The sequence below is a fragment of the Amblyomma mixtum genome, unplaced genomic scaffold, assembly GCF_055824585.1.
Source record: "Amblyomma mixtum isolate Tamu unplaced genomic scaffold, ASM5582458v1 scaffold_13, whole genome shotgun sequence".
Classification (NCBI taxonomy): Eukaryota; Metazoa; Arthropoda; class Arachnida; order Ixodida; family Ixodidae; genus Amblyomma; species Amblyomma mixtum.
Genome location: NW_028317662.1, coordinates 1,381,184 through 1,402,928, shown reverse-complemented (window position 1 = coordinate 1,402,928; position 21,745 = coordinate 1,381,184). Strand labels below are relative to the sequence as shown.

At 47.0% G+C, this 21,745-nt stretch overlaps 1 protein-coding gene and 1 pseudogene across 1 annotated transcript; one reads left to right on the top strand and one right to left on the bottom strand.

Moving 5' to 3' along the window:
- Positions 1-3,490: 3,490 nt before the first annotated feature.
- Positions 3,491-7,987, top strand: LOC149324866 (kunitz-like toxin PcKuz1). The gene is made up of 3 exons (XM_089565231.1): positions 3,491-3,560; positions 6,667-6,696; positions 7,827-7,987. Exons 1-3 carry the CDS (start codon positions 3,491-3,493, stop codon positions 7,985-7,987), a joined length of 261 nt encoding a protein of 86 aa, XP_089421357.1.
- A 10,797-nt stretch (positions 7,988-18,784) lies between these two features.
- LOC149324865 (uncharacterized) lies at positions 18,785-20,871 on the bottom strand (annotated as a pseudogene).
- Between the last annotated feature and the right edge of the window lie 874 nt (positions 20,872-21,745).

Here is a 21,745-nt window from a genome sequence, read left to right as displayed (position 1 = left end):
TCTTAAGTACACGGGCGCGTTGTGTTTTTCCGCTCGCAGTTCGGCCAGGTGGTCCTGCCACAAGTTAATCAGTAAATGCATCAGTGACGCTGTGAACGCAAAGCGTTTTTGCGCCGGTGCGCTTGCCTGCAGCGGGGACGCGTTGCTGCTGGGGGCTGCCATCTTGCCTACTTCCCGACGAAACGGACGGAAACGGCGACGGAACGGAGACCGGCGAGCTCCGTTCATGTCAATCACCGTTGGATTTCCAACGGCGCTGGCGCTGCAGTGTAACTCCACCTAAGGGCCGTTACGGCCAACTGCCGTTTTCCTTAACGGCCGTTAAAGTGCCCGTGTAACAGGGGTATTATTCCCAGGCGCGCTAACGCTCCTTCTCTTATAGACTTGGTTAAAGATGGAGTGACGTACGCCCTGTCACGGAAACGCCGTGTTTAGGCTCCCCGGCGAGCCCAAAGTCAATTACGTGACCGAATTGTGGTTGATCTTGACGCGTCCTCAATTTGACCTCGACTTGACCTTGAAATGACCTTGACCATTGACCTTGTCCCCTTGACCTGTCCAACTGATTGACCATTGGTATGACTATTGATCATCCACCGGTTCTCCGTACTTATAAACTGAAGGTTTGACCTTGGCTGAGCCTTGAAGGTGATCGCCAACGCACGGCGGTCTTATCTCGAGACCTCTAGTAGTGAAGCTACTGCTTAAAAGGAAGTGCCGTAGTGGAGGCCTCCGGAATGATTTCGACCACGTGGAGATCTTCAACGTGCACTGACATGTCACTTGCACACAGGTGCCTGGGGCGTTTTGTCTCCGTCGAAACGCGGCTGCGGAATCGAATATTGCATTTCTTGTTTTCCGACGTTCAGTGCAGTGCTGATAGAGACAATAGAGGGCAAGGCTTCTTAATGATTCAAAGAAAGAATAAACAAAGATAAAAAGCGCGAGGAGGGGCGATGCTTTTAGACGCGGCGTAGAGTGGAAATGGAAGGAAATAAGGGGCGACAGTGAAGAATATTGCTCTTCTCGAAGAAAGGCAAGAGGGCCGAGAATAAAGATTAGAAGCAATGCCTGCTGACTGCTGCTTCTTAGTTACAAGCTTAGAGGCTACGGTAGGGTCTCTGATATGTGGTGGGTGGGAATGCCGCACTCTTGTTCCTGGATTAAAAGGTCTCTATTGCCTGTTCGAATGTCTTATGCCTGCCACATTTATGCCATCTACATCTGAAGTTGGTCCACTCAGCACGATGTTCAGCTAAGTACTGCTCATGTTCTGACGCATAAACATTCCCTACCAATGCTGACTGCGAAGTGCATAGAGGACGCATCTTTAAGTTTGTCTCCACTTCATAAGCAAGACCTGCTTTCGTGTGCTTAGCCCTCCGAACCCCACAGACTAGGGTAGTCGGCCAGAAGATCGCCTAATGGTTTAGATACTGTAACTTCTCCACCACTAAAAAAATTACCGACGATTACGTTACTTCCTAATGCGAAATTTGAGCGCAGCAAATAAGCTGTTTGCAATTTCGGCTCGTGCGGTGCACATATACAGATCCGCCGCCACCGATCTGGCTCTCTGATTGCCACCGCACAGGGGTTGCATTGGAGAAGGAGCGAAGAAAGGAATTAAGTTCGAGCCGGCGCTTTGACAACCGGAGACTCGCAGGAAGAGGGGGGAGGGGGGCGGCGTGTACACCCAGCGGCAAACGATGGGGGCAGAAGCGCGCGCAGCAAGCGGACAACACGATAAAGGGAGGAGGGAAGAGATAGCAGCGACTGACTGATGCCGCTGACGCCGATAGTGAGTCAACCCCAGCTGCGGAGTTGGTTTCAGGGACAACGCCGCCGATGCCGACACAAACAATATGATACCCTCGCTTCCGCAGCGCTAAGAACCAGGTCTAGCCGTGGGAAGGTGGTCACGTATTCGTCGACGTGCCGGGGCCTACGTGAAATAAACGGCGCGTCGGCAACTGAAGAGCACCCTATCCGCCACACAAGAACAGGGGGGGTGGGGGACCCTTTCCTCCTCTTTCTGCATGGCGGCGACGGTGTTCTATGCAGTCACGTTATCTTGACTCTCTAGGGGCGTCAGCGGCATCCAGCGGTATCAGCCGGTCGCTGCTAGCGCTGGGGGGATGAAAGGGGGCAGTCACGTTATCTTGACTCTCTAGGGGCGTCAGCGGCATCCAGCGGTATCAGTCGGTCGCTGCTAGCACTGGGGGGATGAAAGGGGGGCGGAGTTGGTTACGAGGCCGACGACAACGCCGACGACGACGCGAAACCCAGGAACGGACGCCAAAGAGCTGCGCTCTAAAACGGTACTAGTCCGATCAGCCAGCAGAGTGCCTATCCATCTCTAGGACAATGAAGTGGATTAGGAAAAGTTGTTCGTTTCTGTGCTCTTTTCGATTGTTGATACTACTTCTCTTATTGCTCCATGCTTCCCTTGACTCTTTTTGCATAGTGTTCCTGTTACTTTCTTGCTTGCCTGCTGCCATGCCTAAATATCCTGTTACTTGCTTGCTTGCCTGTTGCCCATGCCTAGTGCCAGCCTTGTGTTCCTTGCTTCTGCAATGGGGAATCAACATCAACTTTGATCAGAAAAATGAACCTGGAAGTCAGGTGGCAGATCATCGCAGTCACCATTATTACTTGACGAGCTACTCGACACATGGCTGCAGGTGTTGATTGCAAACCCTGTGTCCCACCTTGAGTCTGGGCGCCATGCTGTGAACTTGACGTGTGCCTGTGTAAGCCGCAATATGTACCGGGCTGTAGTTGATTTATGTTTTGACAACAATAAACGCTATCATTGCTCTCGCGCGTCAACCTCAGACACGTCACCCAAGCATTATCTTCACGTCATCTCCGAATTTTGTAGTCACCGTATCTACGTCGGGCACCAGCAAAGCAGCGCTATTAGGCGCTGCGTGGTTCTCTTGAATGCCACAGAGGAAAGGCTGGAGCAGCGAAACATGGCCGAGGAGCGGCCACGTTATCAACGACAGTATCGTAACATTCCCTTGGCTCTTAGTTCAAAGCCCTTGGGCAACAGTCTATGTTCGTTCTATTTACAGTTCATGTGCCCCCACGTTGACCTCATCGAGGCTGAAATGGCTTAAACACAGTAATATCGGCTATGTTACTGAAATATTCCTTTACGTCTACCAGGTAAAGACTTAGGGCTTTGACATTGAAGCAGTGCTCACTTTCCTCTAAAGTTATTACCCCACGTGCTATGTTGCTGTTGAATTTGACATTTTGCTCGGGGTTGAAAGAACTACTGGCTATATCTCTCTGTATGTTTGGTACTAGAAGTACCCGGCCGCACGTGGGAAAACAGAGCGGAGGTATACCACCCATAAAGAAACGTTTTGATTTTATTCGTTTATTCGTTTATTTTATTCTTGCTTTTTACGAGGACGCTCGTTCAGTGTATAAAAGATGAAGCTTTTCGCCAGGGTTTTCAATTCTTGCAGCAGAAGCCATGAACGCCGTATTCTCTTCAGTCATCGTGGCAGTTTTCCTCGCTGCCCTTGCAAGTTGCCAAGAGTGTGGTAAGACATTATTTCCATGGATTGTATTTGGTCCGCATTTAAGAAGAGATGGACATTGCAGGCGAAAAATCTTGTAAATTATCAGCACTGAGAAACTTTTTCGAAAACTCATCATTCAAGTGCAATGTTTTTCTCTCATGGCCACGATTTTATTTTCTGGCTGAATAATCCACAAAAGATGGACCGCTTCAAAAGCGGAACGTCCTACATCGCTCCTCAGTTGCGTTTTTTTGGTGTGAATAGCAGTCAGGAAAGGTGCAACAATATTTAAAGACCAATGAAAAGCAACATTACTGAGAATATCAGAAAGACGCACCATAAATGTTACAGAAAACGAATTTGAGCTATTAATGAGCCTAGAATTCATTCCGCTCTGAATATCTCATATAACTATAATCCGGTAGAAATGGTTTTATTCCGGTTTATTGTCCCGAAGCAACTCAGGCTATGAGGGACGCCGTAGTGAAGGGCTCCGGAAATTTCGACCGCCTGGGGTTCTTTAACGTGCACTGACATCGCACATTAGACGGGCCTCTATAATTTCGCCTTCATCGAAATTCAGCTGCCGCGGCCGGGATCGAACCCGCGTCTTTAGGGTCAGCAGCCGAGCACCGTAACCACTAAGCCATCGCGGCGGGGCAATCCGATAGAAATAGCAAATATGCCATAATCGGTAATAAGTAAGGATTTGATCCCGTGGTTGTGATGTAATGGTGCTTAGTTTTCAGCTTCCTGCATTGCTTGTTTTTGTGCGTTATATTGCTGAGTACCAAAACCATCCAAAATGAGAAATCTCCCACTTGCGAGTAGGTGAAGAAAATAAAGAACATAATGCGAAAATATAAAAATAAGACGAGCTTAAATCCCACTCACGCACGAAATCTGTATTTTTGAAGAGAAGAAATAATTTTCAAGACAAATGCACCATAAAGCGTTTTCATGGTCGGGTGTCCCCTCGGAACGTTGTACGTGTTCTACCACCTAGTTGAGGCTCCCGCTACCTGACCACATGGGCCATATTCGAGGGTTCACAAACAAGACACTTGTTCAACCATTTCGACGCTTCGAGTCTCGGCTCCGCGGCCTTCATTATCCAGAGTCTGGAAGAAGAACAAGCTTTGCTGAAAACGTAAAACCGAAATAAATCTCTGCCTAAACCAAGCATTTGTCAACCTCACATATATATGTCTGTATACATAATGATAAAATATGCAGACACACACTCTAGAACATAACAGGAGTTTACTGATGTTTCGACTGGATAGCACGCATCTTTATTGTTTCATACCAGTATTTGTAGGGGTTGGGAAGAGGCTGCTAAAATGCACCCGACGTAGTGCCTCAAATCAAACCTTAAAGCAAAAAATGCTGTAAATATTGTACGCGGGCTTTTTCAGCGCGGAATGAGTCATAACCGACAAGGATGTACCGTAGCCGCACTCTGGGCACACCACAAAACAATGGAAAGGATACACGCACTGCAGAATACACAAATAACACTTGCTATTCGAGTGCAGTTTATGGCAGGTTCACCGTCCAGGGCACTTCGAACAGAGGCTGGGGTAGTTGCTGGCACCACAAATACGCTCTCCCCGACACCCTCTAGTCGAGCAGCCTCTGAGATAGTAAGCATGGAGGCCGACACAGAACACGAAGCGGGGAGAAAACTTGTCATCTTAGACATGCGTCCCAGCCTTGGGACTGCCTCATACCTCTTCAGTTAAATGTGTATCAATATCATTACGAGGACCATCGTGTTTTCTTCCGAACGGTGTTCCGAGGTGTTCATCTGTGTACCAAAGTTGAAAACCAAGCCTTAAAATTCTTCTCTTACTTCGACACCGTTACCTTATTCACCGCCTCATACGCTCTAAAGGATCACATTTCGTCACTTTGTTAGCCCTTCAGCAAATCTTCTCATGGGAACACTTTTTTACACCCCCCACCGTCACCACCGTATGCTCAGCGCCGACGCCTTTGCACTGCGGCGATGAAGAAGCGCCTTTGGCTTTCGTTTGCCGCTTTTCCTGTCCAGTTTCTTCTTTATAGCGCTACCGCTAATCCTCCATCCCCGTTCCTGCTCATTCCTTTATATTTTTTTCTCCGTGTCTGCGTACTCCGTCCCTCCCTTGTGCTTTTCACCACGTTTTCTGCTCATAGGAAGTTTCCGTTTTACAGTTCTGTGCACGTCTGGATCATTTAAAAAAGCTAATCTGCGCCACTGTAGTAGCCTAACCCCTCTCTCTCTCTCTCTCTCTATATATATATATATATATATATATATATATATATATATATATAGCAAACAAGGGAAGGGGAATGAGGGGCTCGTTATAAATATGAAAGAAGCCAACAGCCACAGAAACCAAGGGGCAAAGGGGATTTTTTTTTAAATTTCTTTGTTTATTTTGTGGTGTTGATCAATTTAGAACATTACTGAATATGTTATCGCTAAAGCTAATTGATTAGAAAAGCAGAAGAAAAAACAACCACACGCCGCCGGTGGGATCCGAACCCACGACCTCCGAACCTATTTTCTGCTTTTCTAATCAATTAGCTTTAGCGATAACATATTCAGTAATGTTCTAAATTGATCAACACCACAAAATAAACAAAGAAATTAAAAAAAATCCCCTTTGCCTCTTGGTTTCTGCGGCTGTTGGCTTCTTTCATATATATATATATATATATATATATATATATATATATATATATATATATATATATATATATATATATATATATATATATATACGCGTATATGCTCACTCAAGCATAGTGTAGGATATGTAAAGCTGAAGTATGAACAGCTGACACCTACAAGGCATCCCCGGACCGCCGCAAGTCTCTTGGCGCAGCCATACCCGAGGAGTCCCAGAATACAGAACGCCAGTTTTGTGAAGTATGTGAATGATGCTCAGGTATTTAGGTAGATATGCGCTCCACCAACTCAGTAGTCTTTTTGCATTTGAAAATGTTTAAAAAATTTCCTGCTCTACAAAGTTTGCTCTACTTAGCTGATTGTGCGAGTTTTCATTTGTTTACAGAAAAGTACAACGCAAAGCTTGATCTAATTCCAAAAAAAATTATGAATTTCTTCTTTCAGAGGACCCTCCAAAATGCACCTATCCAGACGGTATGTGTTCGAGTTTTATATCTCTCTGCTATATGGTTTCTGTGTTAGAATTCTCTCTACTTTCTCGAGCTAATCAATGTTGCTCAGGTCATACAGAATATCTGTGTGCAAAACAAGAAGTACACTGGCACTTTGGGAGCGTGTGTGTTGAGAGGATGGGGAAGAAATTCTACCATTACTTCATATAAAGGGGTTGAAGACGAAGCACAAACTCGCTTATCGAACCTAGAATGCTAAATAAGAAGTGTGGAAAGCAGAAGGCGGCCACTCCTTGCACACAAGCATGTGCAAACCTGTGCAGAATTCATGATTAACAGTTTTCATGGAATGTTTTCAGCAAACAAACATGTCGGCACAATCACCTAATATTACAACCTCCGATAATTGGTTGGTTGACAGGCTTGGGAGTTTAAAATCCCGAAAAAACAAGGATGTACATATTATATACTAAACAAATACTATACATACTACGTAGATTACTTTATACTGTACATTTTATGCGCCATTTAAAATTCTTGCCTGTTTCTAGTTACGTATTCAGGCAAGTTTGCAATAGGCGATTTCAAAACCGTATCATAGAATTCTTCATATGCAATGCTCGCTCTGCGGATACCTAGCTAACCACCGAAAAGCGCAAGAAACTTTTGCGCACTTTAAGTTTTGCATCCCAATGTCGTTTGTTGATACTTGTCGCCGAATAAAAAGCAGGTTCTACTAAAAACAATCAAGCCAAAACAATGTTTAGGAAATAGGGGGTCTCCTTAGCTTCATAAAATGTACAAAATATTTGATTGCAGCGCTAAATTGATCATTTCGAGCTGCCTTTAATTATGCAGAATATAATTAATCCTGCCTAATTAATCCTGCTGAAGTATTAAACTGTATAGCATTAGTGGGAAGTAACAGAGTGAATTACAAACGACAAATCAAAAGGCAATTATAAATTTTTAACCAATAACATGATACCACTATACAGAAGCAGTGGCACGCCACTGCAATAAGCATGGACTCTCTTTCTTAAGGGCCTTACCATGGAAGATGTAGAGCGGGATCAGGAAAGAAATATGTGTGTGAGCGTTCATGACAAAGTTGTGGAGTTATGCCGAGATCTTGATGGCTCTTCCATGCAGGTTGCGAGGAACCTCAAAGAGTTGGACTATGCAAGGCACTTGAGCCGAAGTACTATTTCAACTCTACGACCAGGAAATGCGAGCCCTTCAAATGGGGAGGATGCTGCCCAAACTGCAACAATTTCCAAGAGCACGAGGAATGCGAAAGAAACTGCCTGTGAAATTAATAACATGCAGCTCGCAGTCTGCTCTCTGTGATCCGCGTAGGCCAAAAACACAGACAGCATGAAGAAATAAAAGTTTCAAAAAAAAGGTTTTCATTGAATGTTTACGAGGGGGTACCCAAAAGAAACCGGACTAAATTTTTTGGTCAGCAAAGGTTCTGTGGTACCGCGTTTTGCCACTAGGAGCGCATAGAACGAACATTCCAGAGTCAGTAAGCCGAGTGCCGTCGTTGAAGGAGGTCAGACTAGTTTAGGCAGAGTTTTAGAGTGACGACTGTTTTGTGTGAATGTCGTTTTTTGCAGTGGCTGATTTTCGTGAACAGCGGGTGCTGGTGAAATTCTGTTTTTTGCTCGGAAAAAGTTGAATGGAAACTCTTGAAATATTAAGAAAGACGTACAAGGACGATGCTATGGGGAAAACTCAAGTGTTCCTGAATCGAACCCTGAATCAAAGCAACAATCATGCCAATGGAAACCATCAAAGTCACCTCGCCTTAAGAAAGCTCGTCAGGTGAAACCAAACCTCAAAACAATGCTGATTTGTTTTTTCGACGTGAGAGGAGTCGTCCATTGAGAATTTGTTCCGCACGGTCAGACAGTTAGCCAGGCTTTCTACTTAGATATTTCGAAAAGATTGGGCAACAGTGTGCGGTGGAAGCGGCCAGATTTGTGGCGGTCGGGTGACTGGTTTTTCCATCCTGGCAATGCCCCTGCTCACACAGCCCTATCTCTACGACAATTTTGTACCAAAAATGGCATGACCCCTATTCCTCAACCCTCATACTCTCCCGACCTTGCCCCGTGCTACTTTCCTTGTTTCCTAGAATGAAAAAAATAGGTGAATAGAAAGCATTTCGCTGGTGGTGCTGAGGTGTAGAAAAAAACGACGGAGGCACTGTCAAGCAACACAAAAGAAGAATTTAAACAATGTTTTGAAAAATGGAATGAAAGATTCGACAAGCGTATCATTGCAAGTGGGGATTACTTTGAAGGAGTTTGAAGGTCTGTGCTTATATTGTGAACAAATAACTTCAAACAAAAATAAGTCCGGTTTCTTTTGGGTACCCCCTCGTAGTTGCAGCGCGATGTCAATGTGCCACGCTGGTGATTTATTAGGCGCAGTACCAAACATCTGACTGTCATTCTACATTCGAGGTGGTGTGGAAAGCTGCCAGTGACGAATGCCCTTCATTAAGAATTTTAAGGAAGGGGCGTCCATAAGATTACATGTTGACGATACAAAATATCCTTACGAAAGGTGTATGCGGCCTATCATCTGTACTATTATGAAAACCACATCTTCCATTGTGCCCAGTCCGCTTTAGTACTGAACAGTGCACCAGATGAAGCACACATGCTTGGACAGCGGTGCTGGTTAAGCACACATTCAACAGGAAACCTCCACCAATGGGCGTCCTCTCATTTTGATAGCCTTTCATTCCAGTGAAGACCAGGGGAATAACAGCGTTGTCGCTATGTGAAACACAGCTCTCTCCTTGACCCTTTGTCTAGCTGCGATATCATCTCTATATGTTTACCACGGCGGACTACAGCTGCAGGCGAGGGTTAGAGTTGGGGTTCGGGCCCTGCTTGACGAATTCGCGGACAAGTCGACACCCGTTCCACCAGGATAGGAGTGCCGTCGGGTGTTAAATTTCGGTGATAAGAGAAAGTGGAACGCTGGGTTCGGATACATTCTATAGAACCTCAACAGCAAATTGGAGAGTCTCTTCGCCGCACTCGTTGCAATTTTTAGATGGCTCTCATTCCATACAGCCATTAGAGGAAGGGTGGCCCTTGCCATGAACGCGGTGTCCTGATAACTTTTGCACGACGACACACCCCCGAACTTATGGACATGGCGCGAGGTGAAGATTGTCGGGACGCGCTCGCCCCCTGTGGTTCGCTATCCTGCATTGCATCACAACTGTGGTTAGCTCCCCCGGAAGGCACCTGCCTCAGTAGTGTTACTTTAACTAACAGGGGAGGGCGCCCACGTCGCAGCGACACAAGCGCCACGGATGACGTTTTGCTGCGCGGGCGCGGGGGAGAGACTGGTCTCTTCCGCTCGGCGTCGGGGAATTACGCGGACGTGTCGCGCGCCGCTCCACTTTTCACCGCGGGCGCCTCGTGTCGGAACATGATCCCGCCAGCTCTCCCGTCCGGCTTCGGAGTTTTCCCCTTTGCCCTAGCGTGGGCGAATGTTCACTCGTAACCTGGCTGGTGAGTCGGACATCCTCGATTGCTCAATGTATTTTGTTGTAGGAATAAATGCCTTGTTTGTGTCAGCCAGTGTGTCGTTCCTTGTAGTTCCTTTGTTCGCTCGGTAGAGCTCGCGACCACGGGGTGGTGTCCGCGCGGTTTTGAACTGTGTCAGCCGCGGTTAAACGGGGTGAGCGTATTTATCTCCCCAATTTAATGCCCCACAAGATCCACCGAAAATGGACCCTTTCGTGCTCAAACGTCAAGGCAACCTTATTTAGGGGCTACCGACGGGAGCTTTTTGAGGCCACTTTCTCGCATCCGGCGTTTCCCTCGGCAGCTGATTGAGGGCGGTGTTTTTGGACAGATTACTCGCCGAAATTGGGCGGCCGCATCTGCTTGCTCCTGCTCTACATCGCCGTCGGGCACCGGACGGCGGAGCCCTGCCCCTTCCCCTAGTGAGAGCGCGAGGACGCTTCACGTGACAAAATGTTGCATGCTGCAAGTGAGCAAGACATGACGCTGAGGATCGGCGGCGAGGATGCGCGGTTGCGTGGGCACGAAGAATTTTTTGCGGAAGCAACACTACACGAGTCACCGAGTCATTTCGGAGAGCGGACGCAAGGCCATACTGCGCATGCGCGAGGACGGCGCACAGCTGGCGAACGCCGCCGTCGCTGCGCGGGTGAGCTGCCGCCGCTGCGCTCGCTAGTTGCGCACGCGGAGTAGCGGCGCATAGCTAGTGTGCCGGGGCCGCCGCCACGGCCGCGCGCTCTCAACTGACTCTCTCTCCTCGTTGCTTTCGCAATCCTCCAGGTTTAACCAGAGCTAAACCACTGCCACTGCCAAGCCAGCGCCAGCTATGAAGGTACTGAGAGCGGAGCGCTGTTTTATTTTGTGGAGTCATATATCGGCTGTCCCAGGTACACTTGTCTTTTAGAGCTTCGCGTTTGAACTTTGCGCGGGATAAAAGTTAAGCGAATTTCTATCATGGGCGCTGAAGTAGCACCACTGTGAAGGAGTATATTTTAAATTCCGCGCGGTTTCTTGTAGAGCTTTTAAATAAAGCTACACGGACGGTGCTTTGTTGAAAGCACGTCAGCAACTCTTTTGCAAGGTAATGTACATTATTCTAAATAAATGTTTTTCCCATAGCCAACATTTAAATAGCCAGCAAGGTAGGTTAAGCTAATTAACCATCTATGCACAATGTAAAAAAAATTGGACGGCACATTTACACTCCGCCTTAAGGTCATTCCCTATTATACGTCAACCGATACCTGTGAACCCACATACGCTTCCTGGCACAGTGGTACAGCGGTTAAGCACTGTAGTTAAGCGCTGCACTGGGATGGCAGGTGCTTCAACCGGCGGGGCTAGTGTGGCCTAGGTTTCTCTGCCCAAGTGACGAATCATTAACATAGCTGCCACCTGCTTGGAGGGCAGGTTGTTATACTGTCGCAAGGTCACGTGACCTAAGTGGCCTACCTGCTTTCAAGGTTGCTATTTGGGGACCACCTGCCCGACCGGTGCTTTTGATTTTTCACTCGCCACGCCAAAAAGCCCTTACGATAGGCCACCCCTTCATGCACCTTCTCATTGGCGCGCCTAGCGGTATTTTTGTGGTTCTTGGCAAGGGTGCCTGCTAAGATTATGTAGCCAAACGACTTGGAACACCACTCAAGAATACATGATGAAATATCTTAATGCCGCAAAATCCTGCCCATTTAGGTAGTAGCAGCTGCAGCAGCTGTGACATAGCTGTCTGCGGGGCCGTGGCACAAAGGTCGCAATACGATTAAGTCATGAATATCGCTGACATGGAACTTTAGGCTGTAAACGTGGGAGGTGTGCGGAAAGCAGCACAGTGGTGCAGCGGACATTCGAGATAATGGTCAGAATGTTCTTCCCCTAACGAACATCATGAAAAGGTGATTATTGCATAACGACAGATATTTCTTATGAAGAAGAACTGATTCTGGCCATGAGGAAACAGGAACAGAGTAGCCATACAATGATCAGCAGTCTTTCCTAAAGGATACTCGACAATGAACCATACTGATACTATCAATCAGGTGATTTAGAAAGGCGCAGAATATGACCAACCCCTATATATAGCGTTCATTGATTACGCGAAAGCTTTTGACTAAGCGAAAACCTCACCAGTCATGCAGACACTGCGAAGTCCCGATGTAGAAGAGTCTTATGCCGAAAATAACGAAACTAAAGCTCCCGTAATTATTAGTGAAGTTACTAATGAAATTCCAATGAAGAAGGGTGTCAGGCTATTCACCGCCTGTTTACGGAGTATGTTCCGAGGCATGGATTGGAAATTGTTGGGGATAACAGATAATGGATGGTACCTCAGCAAATTACGATTCACTAGTGATATTGCCTGCTAAGTCCCTTAGGAGATGAGCTGCAAAACACGATCAAGAAGATCGACAGGCAGAGGAGAACTGCAGGCCTTAAAATTAACGTGCAGAAAACCAAAGTAATGTTCAGCAGTTTTTCAAGGGACAGCGGTTAAGAAATGTTAGCGAGGTGGCGGAAGTGGTTAGGCAATACGTCTACTTAGCAGGTAGAGGCACTCAACCGGATCATGAGAGGGAAGTAGCTTGAAGAATAACAATGGGGTGGTGCACACATGGCAGGTTTTCTTAGATCATGAGTGGCAGTTTACCAATATCCCTCAAGAGAAAAGTATACGACAGATGTACCTTGCCGGCACTCACCTATGGGGCAAAAACGTGGAGCGTAACGAAACGAGTTCAGCTTAAGTTAAGAACATAGCAGCGCTACGGGAAGTAAAAGTGTCGGTGTAACGTTAAGAGATCGGAAGCGCTCGGAATGGATGAGGGAGCAAAAAGTGCTGATGATATCCTAGTCGAAATCGAAAGGAAGAAATGGACTTGGGCGGGGCATGTAATGCGAAGGGAGGATAACCGCTGGTCCTTAAGGGTAACGGAGTGTATTCCAAGAGAATGCAGGCATAGCAGGTTGTGGAAGAAAGTTAGGTGGAAAGATGAGAGTAAGAAGTTTTGTGGGGATACGGTGATGCAGTTGGCTAAGGGCAGGGTTAATTGGAGAGACTTGAAAGAGACCTTTGCACTGGAGTGGGCGTAGTCAGGCTAATGATGATGATGATATTGTAATTCAGGTAAAGCTCTCAGATAACAGCCTCGAAAAGAGTACGAAGATGACAGGATACGGCGAGCCGCGTTTATCGGTGGATTGGGAGGGTGATGGGGTTCTGCAGTAACTGGAACACGGTCAGTGTCAAGTTGAGCGAATTCACAGCAACCAAGACAGGAGTCCGCCACCACGAAAACGCCGGACGAGAGTCCACGGGTCGAGAAGGCCAGATTCAGAAATGACAGTGACACAATGTTCCCTTTGACGGTAGCCACGATATGGGCCAGTGCAACTTTGGGGGTCAGCAGAAGATCTGCAAGTGGTGCAAGTACGCTGCCCTCATTGCGGATAGACGGCGCGAGAAGCAGGGAAAGAAAAATGGGGCTAAGGATTGGAGAGAAACTTGGTTGGGAGAACGGAATTGGGGTGAAGAGGACAAGAGTGGGGGGTCGGTGATTGGATGATCGAGGTGCTGCACCCCTTGCGAGCAATCAATAAGAAAAGATTGTTCTGATAGTTTTGCGCGAATAACAATAGAAAGCATCACCATAAGATACCACCACTCAGTTGCTGATAAGAGCTAAATTTTAGAGTGAAAGCAGGCACAGCCCGGCATGCATTTGTAGAGAAGCCGCCAGTCCCACAGGAAAGACTTTTGCTTGAACCACTAATAAAAGCAATTACAGAACGAATGAATTGTTCGATTAAATGGACCACCGAGTATCGTTTTCAAATTACCTCGTTATATGCTTTCTGCTATACTGTTAGGTCTGTCACGAGATAAAAATAAGTTTTGACTCAAGCGTTTATTAGTTAGCGCGATATTCAGTAAGTGCACGAAAAAACACACGACAGAGCAAGGGGCACACACACCAGCGCACGCACTTCCAACTTTAATTCCAAAAGTCATAAATCTTTTTATACCCACTACCACCACCACCTAGAAAAAGCACATTACAAAACCAAACCTTTTATCTGCGTAGAATCTCACATTCAGTGCATGATATCAAGGTGCCGGAACATGGGCAGAGGCTAAGAAACAGCGAAAACATTCAACATTCTATCAAGTGGTAAAAAAAACAGGTGGTCAGATGAAAATCAATAACAACCACGAAAGTAGAACCAAAGTTAAAACAATGAAAACGAAGATAATGCCAACAAGAAACACGGTAAAATAGTGAGGGTGAAACCATAAATACCGAAGATAAAACCAATTACGTGTAAGAAACAACGAGAACAAGTGTAAAGACGAAATGGTGGGCGCAGGGCTCAAAATGACGATGCGATTCTGTACCTTCAAAAATTAGATTTTACTATCTGAAAGCGGAATGCACGGTGTCTTCGCACATTCTTTGCGAAAGAGTGCAGGACAAAGTGCGAGCAAGCCGTGAACCCTACTTAAACGCACTCTCGTGATGTGCATCGGACATCACCCTCAACATCAACATCCATCTGCGGCGCGAACAGATGAGTTCACCTTAATCTCGGTCGATACTAAACCGGAGTCTACGAACGTTGCCATGCTTTTCGATGACAATGAAAAGCATAACCATGAGCCAACCAGGCTAAGCGAACGCTTGCACATGTCTACTGTGTTTATGTACTGAAAACCATACCAACTATTTTAAGATTCTCTAGATTATTTCGGCCATTGTTCGTTTTCATTGGACCGTTATTTATATAGTGTTCCTGTTAATATCCTTCCTTGCCTGTTTCCCATCTCTGGTGTTTTATTAGCTTTTCCGTACCGATCCTGATGTTTCGTATGTTAGCCAAAGCGAACACACAGCACGCGCAGCGATGGCAATGCCGCCGCTGACCAGAATGTTCATCTTCGTCTTTACAATACATAAAAAGGATCTCAGCAGCCACCAAAACCGAGGAGCAATGGGATATGTTTCTATTTTTTCTTAGTGGTGTTAATCGATAGCAGATTAATAGTGCAAAGATTTTATCACGTAGTGATAAATTATTAGAAAACAAAAGAAAAACAACGAGCACATTCCGCTGGTGGGATCCGAAGTCGTGACCTCCAAATTTTTCGTTTTCGCGCTATAACAACTAAGCTAAGGCGACCGCTGTGCAATCTTCTGCTTTCAAGAATATTTCCGTTTCCTGCAACCTCGCCGTGACAGTGTTTATCAATGCAGCCTTTAACAATAGCAGGGGACATAGTAGGTGTGTGCAGTAACTTAGCGAGGGCTTCGGTTCTGGCAGTCTTGATGCCTTAAGTAGCATAAGAGGGTTATCGCTAAGCTTGTGCCGTTACGTTCGATGATGTCTAAGTCACACTCCGGACAATATAGGATGTACTACACTCTCCGTATATGGAGGAGGGTGTAGCTTGTGAAGACCCTCAAGGTTAGTTACAGGCAACATAGATACCCTCGAAAGCAGATGGAAAAGCCGTCACCGTAACTCAGTTCGGAGAATACCGGACGTCGAATTGGAACGTTAAGGGTTCGGATCCCACTAGTGCAATATTTGTTTTTTCTCCTGTGTTCTAGTCAATTACCTTGAATGATTAGATAATTACAATCTCCCATTGATTCACATCACAAAAATGGAAACATTCCTGTGTGCTGCCAGGTGTGAGTGGCGGTGGGCTTCTTTCACAGAAGTAAGGCTTGGGTTTCTTGTATGTGACTGGCGTACTTAATGCGAAAAATTGCTTACCCTTCATAGGTTGGCAGCGCAAGCTGAGTAGTTGAATAAAATTTATATCGTTTACGCGTACTGCCAGCTGCACAATTTCAATGATACTATTACGCAGGAATCGTGAATGTTACGAATTGTAAGCATGTATGTAACAATTTACATCTACCCACCCTTCTAAAATACCGCATCAGCGCTGTTTTCAGCAGTTCCAGGGACTGACTGTTAGTGCTTCTTTCGACCTCATCCGCGAGCACCGGCCACTCCTCGATTCGACTAGTGCATGCACCTTTTTTATGGAGCCCTCATCCCCTCCTCCCCACATGGACTCGTCCTTGGCACGTCGTTTCTGCTTTCTGTCGCGAGCGCGGCGAATAGTAGCAGTATTGTGTGTTGTAGCTTCATTAATGCTGGACGACCATAGGCATGCTTCGCGTAATCCTGTTGTAATCCTGTGGGACCCTGTGGGATCGACAATCCTGTGGCATCGACAAAGACTACCTGCTACTGTCCGCACGTACGAGTACAATGGCGCAGCAGTCGTCACTTCCTGTTGCTGTCCCAGCTCCTCACTATGTGTGCAGCAGCTAAGCATTAGTCAAGAAAACCGTAGAAACAGCTATCGGTATTAAAGCCTAAATTAATGTCAAGAAGTCAAGGCGTTTTAGAGCCAATAAGAAATGGCTTGGTTTGGTTTATGGAGTTTAGCGTCCCAAAGCGACTCAGGTTATGAGAGACGCCGTAGTGAACGGCTCCGAATATTTTGACCACCTGGGATTCTTTAACGTGCACTGACATCGAACAGTACACGGGCCTCTAGAATTTCGTCTCCCGCGTTTATCGGGTGAGCAGCCGAGCGCCGTAACCACTGAGCCACCATGGCAGGGCTGAACACCGCATGTAGACTAATACTCCTGTTACACGGGCACTTGCAACTGCAACAACAGTTGAACGCCGTAACGGCCGTGGGAACGGAACAGTGGTGGCTGCGCTCACACGGCACTTTACATGTTCGGTCGGTTCGCTTCCGTTTCGGCGATTTATCATGTGACACTTGAACTTTTTACCTCGCCAACTCAAAAAAATTTTGTTTCTCTAATTATTTTCTGCGCTACATGCTGTACAGTGTGTTTTTCTAACTATTTGCAAGAGTTGCTTGCAAAACAAGCGGAGAAGCTTGTTTAGCCGATCCAATCCGATTTATGGCGTTGTAAAATGGCTGCGTTTGTTGTGGTACTACAGTACTCCTTATTGTGGTTTCAATGTGGTGGAGCGTCCCATTTCACGTTCCATCGCTTGTACTAACCGCAGCACCACTGTGCATTTCTTTTTTTCTTTCGTATCGCGAGTGACCGTCTGCGCGATTCAGCAGGTGGTGTGTTGAACGTGGTGCGACTTCGCGACGCGAACCCGAGAAGAGCCGTGGAATGGAGCTTAACCGGCCGCTTCATTAATGCGACCGTGATCGTCCACTCGATTTGCTTCTCCTGGTTGCGCACTACGAGACCTTCTCAGCAAAAAGCGCTGAACTGCAAGCTGTGCGCGTTCAGAAAGCGTCTGTCAAGAAGAAGCGGAAAGCGGCAGAGAGGCGGTGGCGCAGCCTCGCTGGACTCGCTGTGGCGATGTCTGCCAGGTGAAGGAGTGTGTGGACGCTTTCCAAACAACCGTCTTGGTACAACACCACCGTGCCGACGTTGTCGGATGAAGACTTGAAGGCCAACTTTCGCGTGACCCGTTCCACATTTGCATACATCGTGAGCTCGTGTCCCTCACTAACACGGGAGGATACGAACATGCGAGCTTGCATACCCCATACATCAGCGCGTCGCCCTCTCTCTGCACAGACTCGCCACATCGGCAGCGGAAAGGACTGTGGCGCATCTTTTCGGCGTGGGTCGGCAATCCGTAAACCTGATCTTCCGCGAGTTTTGTGACGTTGTCGTAGATGTTCTCGAGCCCCAGGTTGTGCGGTTTCCGTGAATGAACAATGTTAGACACCACGTGCGACAGTTCGAAGCCTACACAGGCTTTCCGCAGGGCTTTGGCGCGCTGGACGGTTGCCATATAAAAGTCTCGTCACCCAAAGAAAACGCGCAGGACTGTTACAACTACAAGGGCTTGTATAGCATAATTTTTGTTGCTGTTGTAGACCATAACTACAAGTTCATGTTTGTTAATGTAGGGTCTCCAGGGCGCAATCATGACGCAGCAGTGTACAGAGGCTCTATACTACCGAACGTAGTAAGAAGTGATCTCTTCGCTCTACCAACCCAAAATATTGACAGGATTCCAATAGGAGCGGTCCTCCTCTGTGACCAGGCCTTACCTTTGCAGCGTCACTTGATGAAGCCTTTCCCTCACATGAGTGCAAGCAACCCTACAGTGCAAACGTTCAATTACACTCTCTCAAAAGCGAGGCGTGTTGTTGAGAATGCCTTTGGGAGATTGAAGGCTAGATTCAGGGTCTTGAAGATTATTGAGTGTCATATTGAAAATGTCAACTGCATTGTGCAAGCTTGTTGCATCCTCCACAATGTATGGGAACACATGCGTGATCAGTGCGACACACAGTGGAGTGCTGAAGCAGCAGCCGGGGAGCTTCCGCATCCTGTTTGTGTGAGCAACGCAGTGAGCTCGTCAGGTGAAAGTGTCCGACGTGCTTTGGCCAAGCACATTTGTTCATTGAAGCCATGACTACTTTGAAAAGCTTTGTTTTATGCATGCAATTGTGAACAATGAACAGAACGTGAAAGACTGGGCAAGTTTGTGGCAATTTTTGGAGTACGTGTGCACACTGGTCTTTTATTCACCGTTCTCTGGGCAGTCAGGCTGACGCTCCTGCCGGCCTTAAAGTACTGGCGAATAACGCTCACCATTTCGCGGTAAATGTCATTCGCCTCCTCCTGGAGACTGACCGCCATTTTGGCCAACTTATATTCTTTTTTGGCCACCTTTACTGCACGGTTTTCTTGCCTTTCCAGCAGCAGCAAAACCTTCTCCATTTATGATGTCGGCTGTCGCCTTTTCCGTGTGTGGCCTTGCTCGGCTGAGGCAGCAGGTGGTGATGCCTGGCTCGTCGATGCCTCGTTGGTTGAGGCCAGACTGGTCAACGCCTCGTTGGTCGAGGCCTCCACATTAGTGATGTCTAGGCTGCTCGGCGCTTCTGAGGGTGGCTGTGAGGCAATAATCTCAGCACCCTCTGGCAGCCGTTCCACCATGTCCAGCTTAAGAAAAGAAGAAGAACGGAAAGTTACCTAATGTTTCTTCTAAGTGATTATTACTGCGTTGCATGATGAGTATTGTGCCATCCAGTATGTCGGAAATGTTAGGCAATGATTTCGATGCTACATAGACTGTGACGCTTATTGAAGTTATCTGTGCATTTTAAAGTAGTCTTGAACACAACAATGCCTTATGCTCATGTCATGCGTTTCAGTAACATGAATTTCTCTGAACTTTGCTGCCATCCGTCTCCGGCGACAAACTTGGCAAGCAAAAAAAAACAATTTCGATTTGTCAGTCCATTTCAAGTGTTTACATGCAGCCAAAATAAACAAATGTTGCACCTGAAAGCTCTCCTGTACCAGGCTTTTATCACTCAGATGAAGGTTTCCAAGGAAGGTGTGAAGCAATTGTAAAATGGGCACTGAGTTGCAGCCGACCCAGTGCCAGCAGTGCTTTCCTTTCTGAAATAAAAACAAAGTAGAGCTAAGAGTCACTTCTTTATGTCGTAAGAGATGAACATGAATTTTTTTTTCTGCACAAGTACAAACTGCCAAGAACAGTGAACCTCCTTGTGCTCTAAGTTAAAACAGCAGGCGAAGAGACAAACAACAAGGACAACGCTGTTGAATTACGATGCGAGCTCAATAGGCTTCGATCAATAATCAGCTGATAGTCAAGATACAAGTTATTAGCCTATAGACAATGTCAAGACATAAGTTTGGAAGAATGTAGAACGTGTTGTTGGGCTAGTTGGTTCAATACTTCAGACGTGGCAGTTGCACGAAACACACACACAAGACAGGGTACGGGACGAGCGCAAACTTACAACTGATTTTATTCAAAGGACACAGCACGTATTTAAAGTAAATATGAGGAAAGAATGCACTTTGAGCATGATCAGCGCAAGGATACATCATGTAGCCATCAGTGACACACCAAGGCCTCAACTTAGATCATCTTATCGAGAAAGGCTACCTCATTATTGAATAGTACAATCGAAGAATCACTTACACATGCATCTCCTCTTTTCATTATGAAGTAAGCTTCCATAACTTTTCTCGTGCGATTGAATCGCGACTCTTGCCTGGAACTCTAATCTCATCAAGCCGTGGCCGACAGTCACTCCAGGACAGGCAATGCTTTGCCAAATGAGATCCCTCCCGCGTTGTTAGCGATAACCTATGTTCCCTTGCACGATCCTTCAAGCAGCGTCCTGTCTGGCCTACGTACTTTTTTCTTTCTGATCGAACACACTTCTCGGCACAAATACGTTCTGTCAGGCTACGCAGGCCATGCCTAGATTACGGCAAACGGCTACATATTATAACCAATTGTACTACGCTAAGCTGTGATCGCTATTCCTGCATTGCTGCATGAACATTACAATGAGCCCGAAGCGTCGAGAAAGTCACGTTCGAGCTCATGTCAAGCAAAACTCGGCGTTCGCTCTGGCATTGAAACACACGTCCGGCCCTGCGGGGCGCCAGATTTCATTGGACATGCCTGACAAGGCGCTATGTCGGCTGAAAAATCACTAATAAATTCATAGTAACTTACTTGTGAGCCTGGGCCAAGTTCTCCATCTTGTGCTTTATTTGCTTGACAGTCACGCACACAGCGTGCCCACATTCTTCGCTTGCGAGCTGATTGAAGAGTGCCGTCATTCTTAGGTACACGGGCGCATTGTGTTTTTGCGCTCGCCGTTCGGCCAGGTGGTCCTGCTACAAGTTAATCAGTAAATGCCTCAGTGACGCGGTGCACGCAAAGCGTTTTTGCGCCGGCGCGCTTGCCTGCAGCGGGGACGCGTTGCTGCTGGGGGCTGCCATCTTGCCTACTTCTCGACGAAACGGACGGAAACGGCGGCGGAACGGAGACAGGCGAGCTCCGTTGATGTGAATCACCGTTGAATTTCCAACGGCGCTGGCGCTGCCGTGTAACTCCGCCTAACGGCCGTTACGGCCAACTGCCGTTTTCCTTAACGCCCTTTAAAGTGCCCGTGTAACAGGGGTATTATTCCTAGGCGCGCCAACGCTCCTTCTCTTACAGACTTGGTTAAAGATGGCGTGACGTACGCCCTGTCACGGAAACGCCGCGTTTAGGCTCTTCGGCGAGCCCAAAGTCAATTACGTGACCGAATTGTGGTTGATCTTGACGCGTCCTCGATTTGACCTCGACTTGACCTTGAAATGACCTTGACCATTGACCTTGTCCCCTTGACCTGTACTACTGATTGACCATTGGTATGACTATTGATCATCCACCGGTTCTCCGTGCTTATAAACTGAAGGTTTGACCTTGGCTGAGCCTTGAAGGTGACCGCCAACGCACGGCGGTCTTATCTCGAGACCTCTTGCAGTGAAGCTACTGCTTAAAAGGAAGTGCCGTAGTGCAGGCCTCCGGAATGATTTCGACCACGTGGAGATCGTCAACGTGCACTTGCATGTAACTTGCACACAGGTGCCTGGGGCGTTTTGTCTCCGTCGAATCGCGGCTGCGGAATCTAATATTGCATGTCTTGTTTTCCGACGTTCAGTGCAG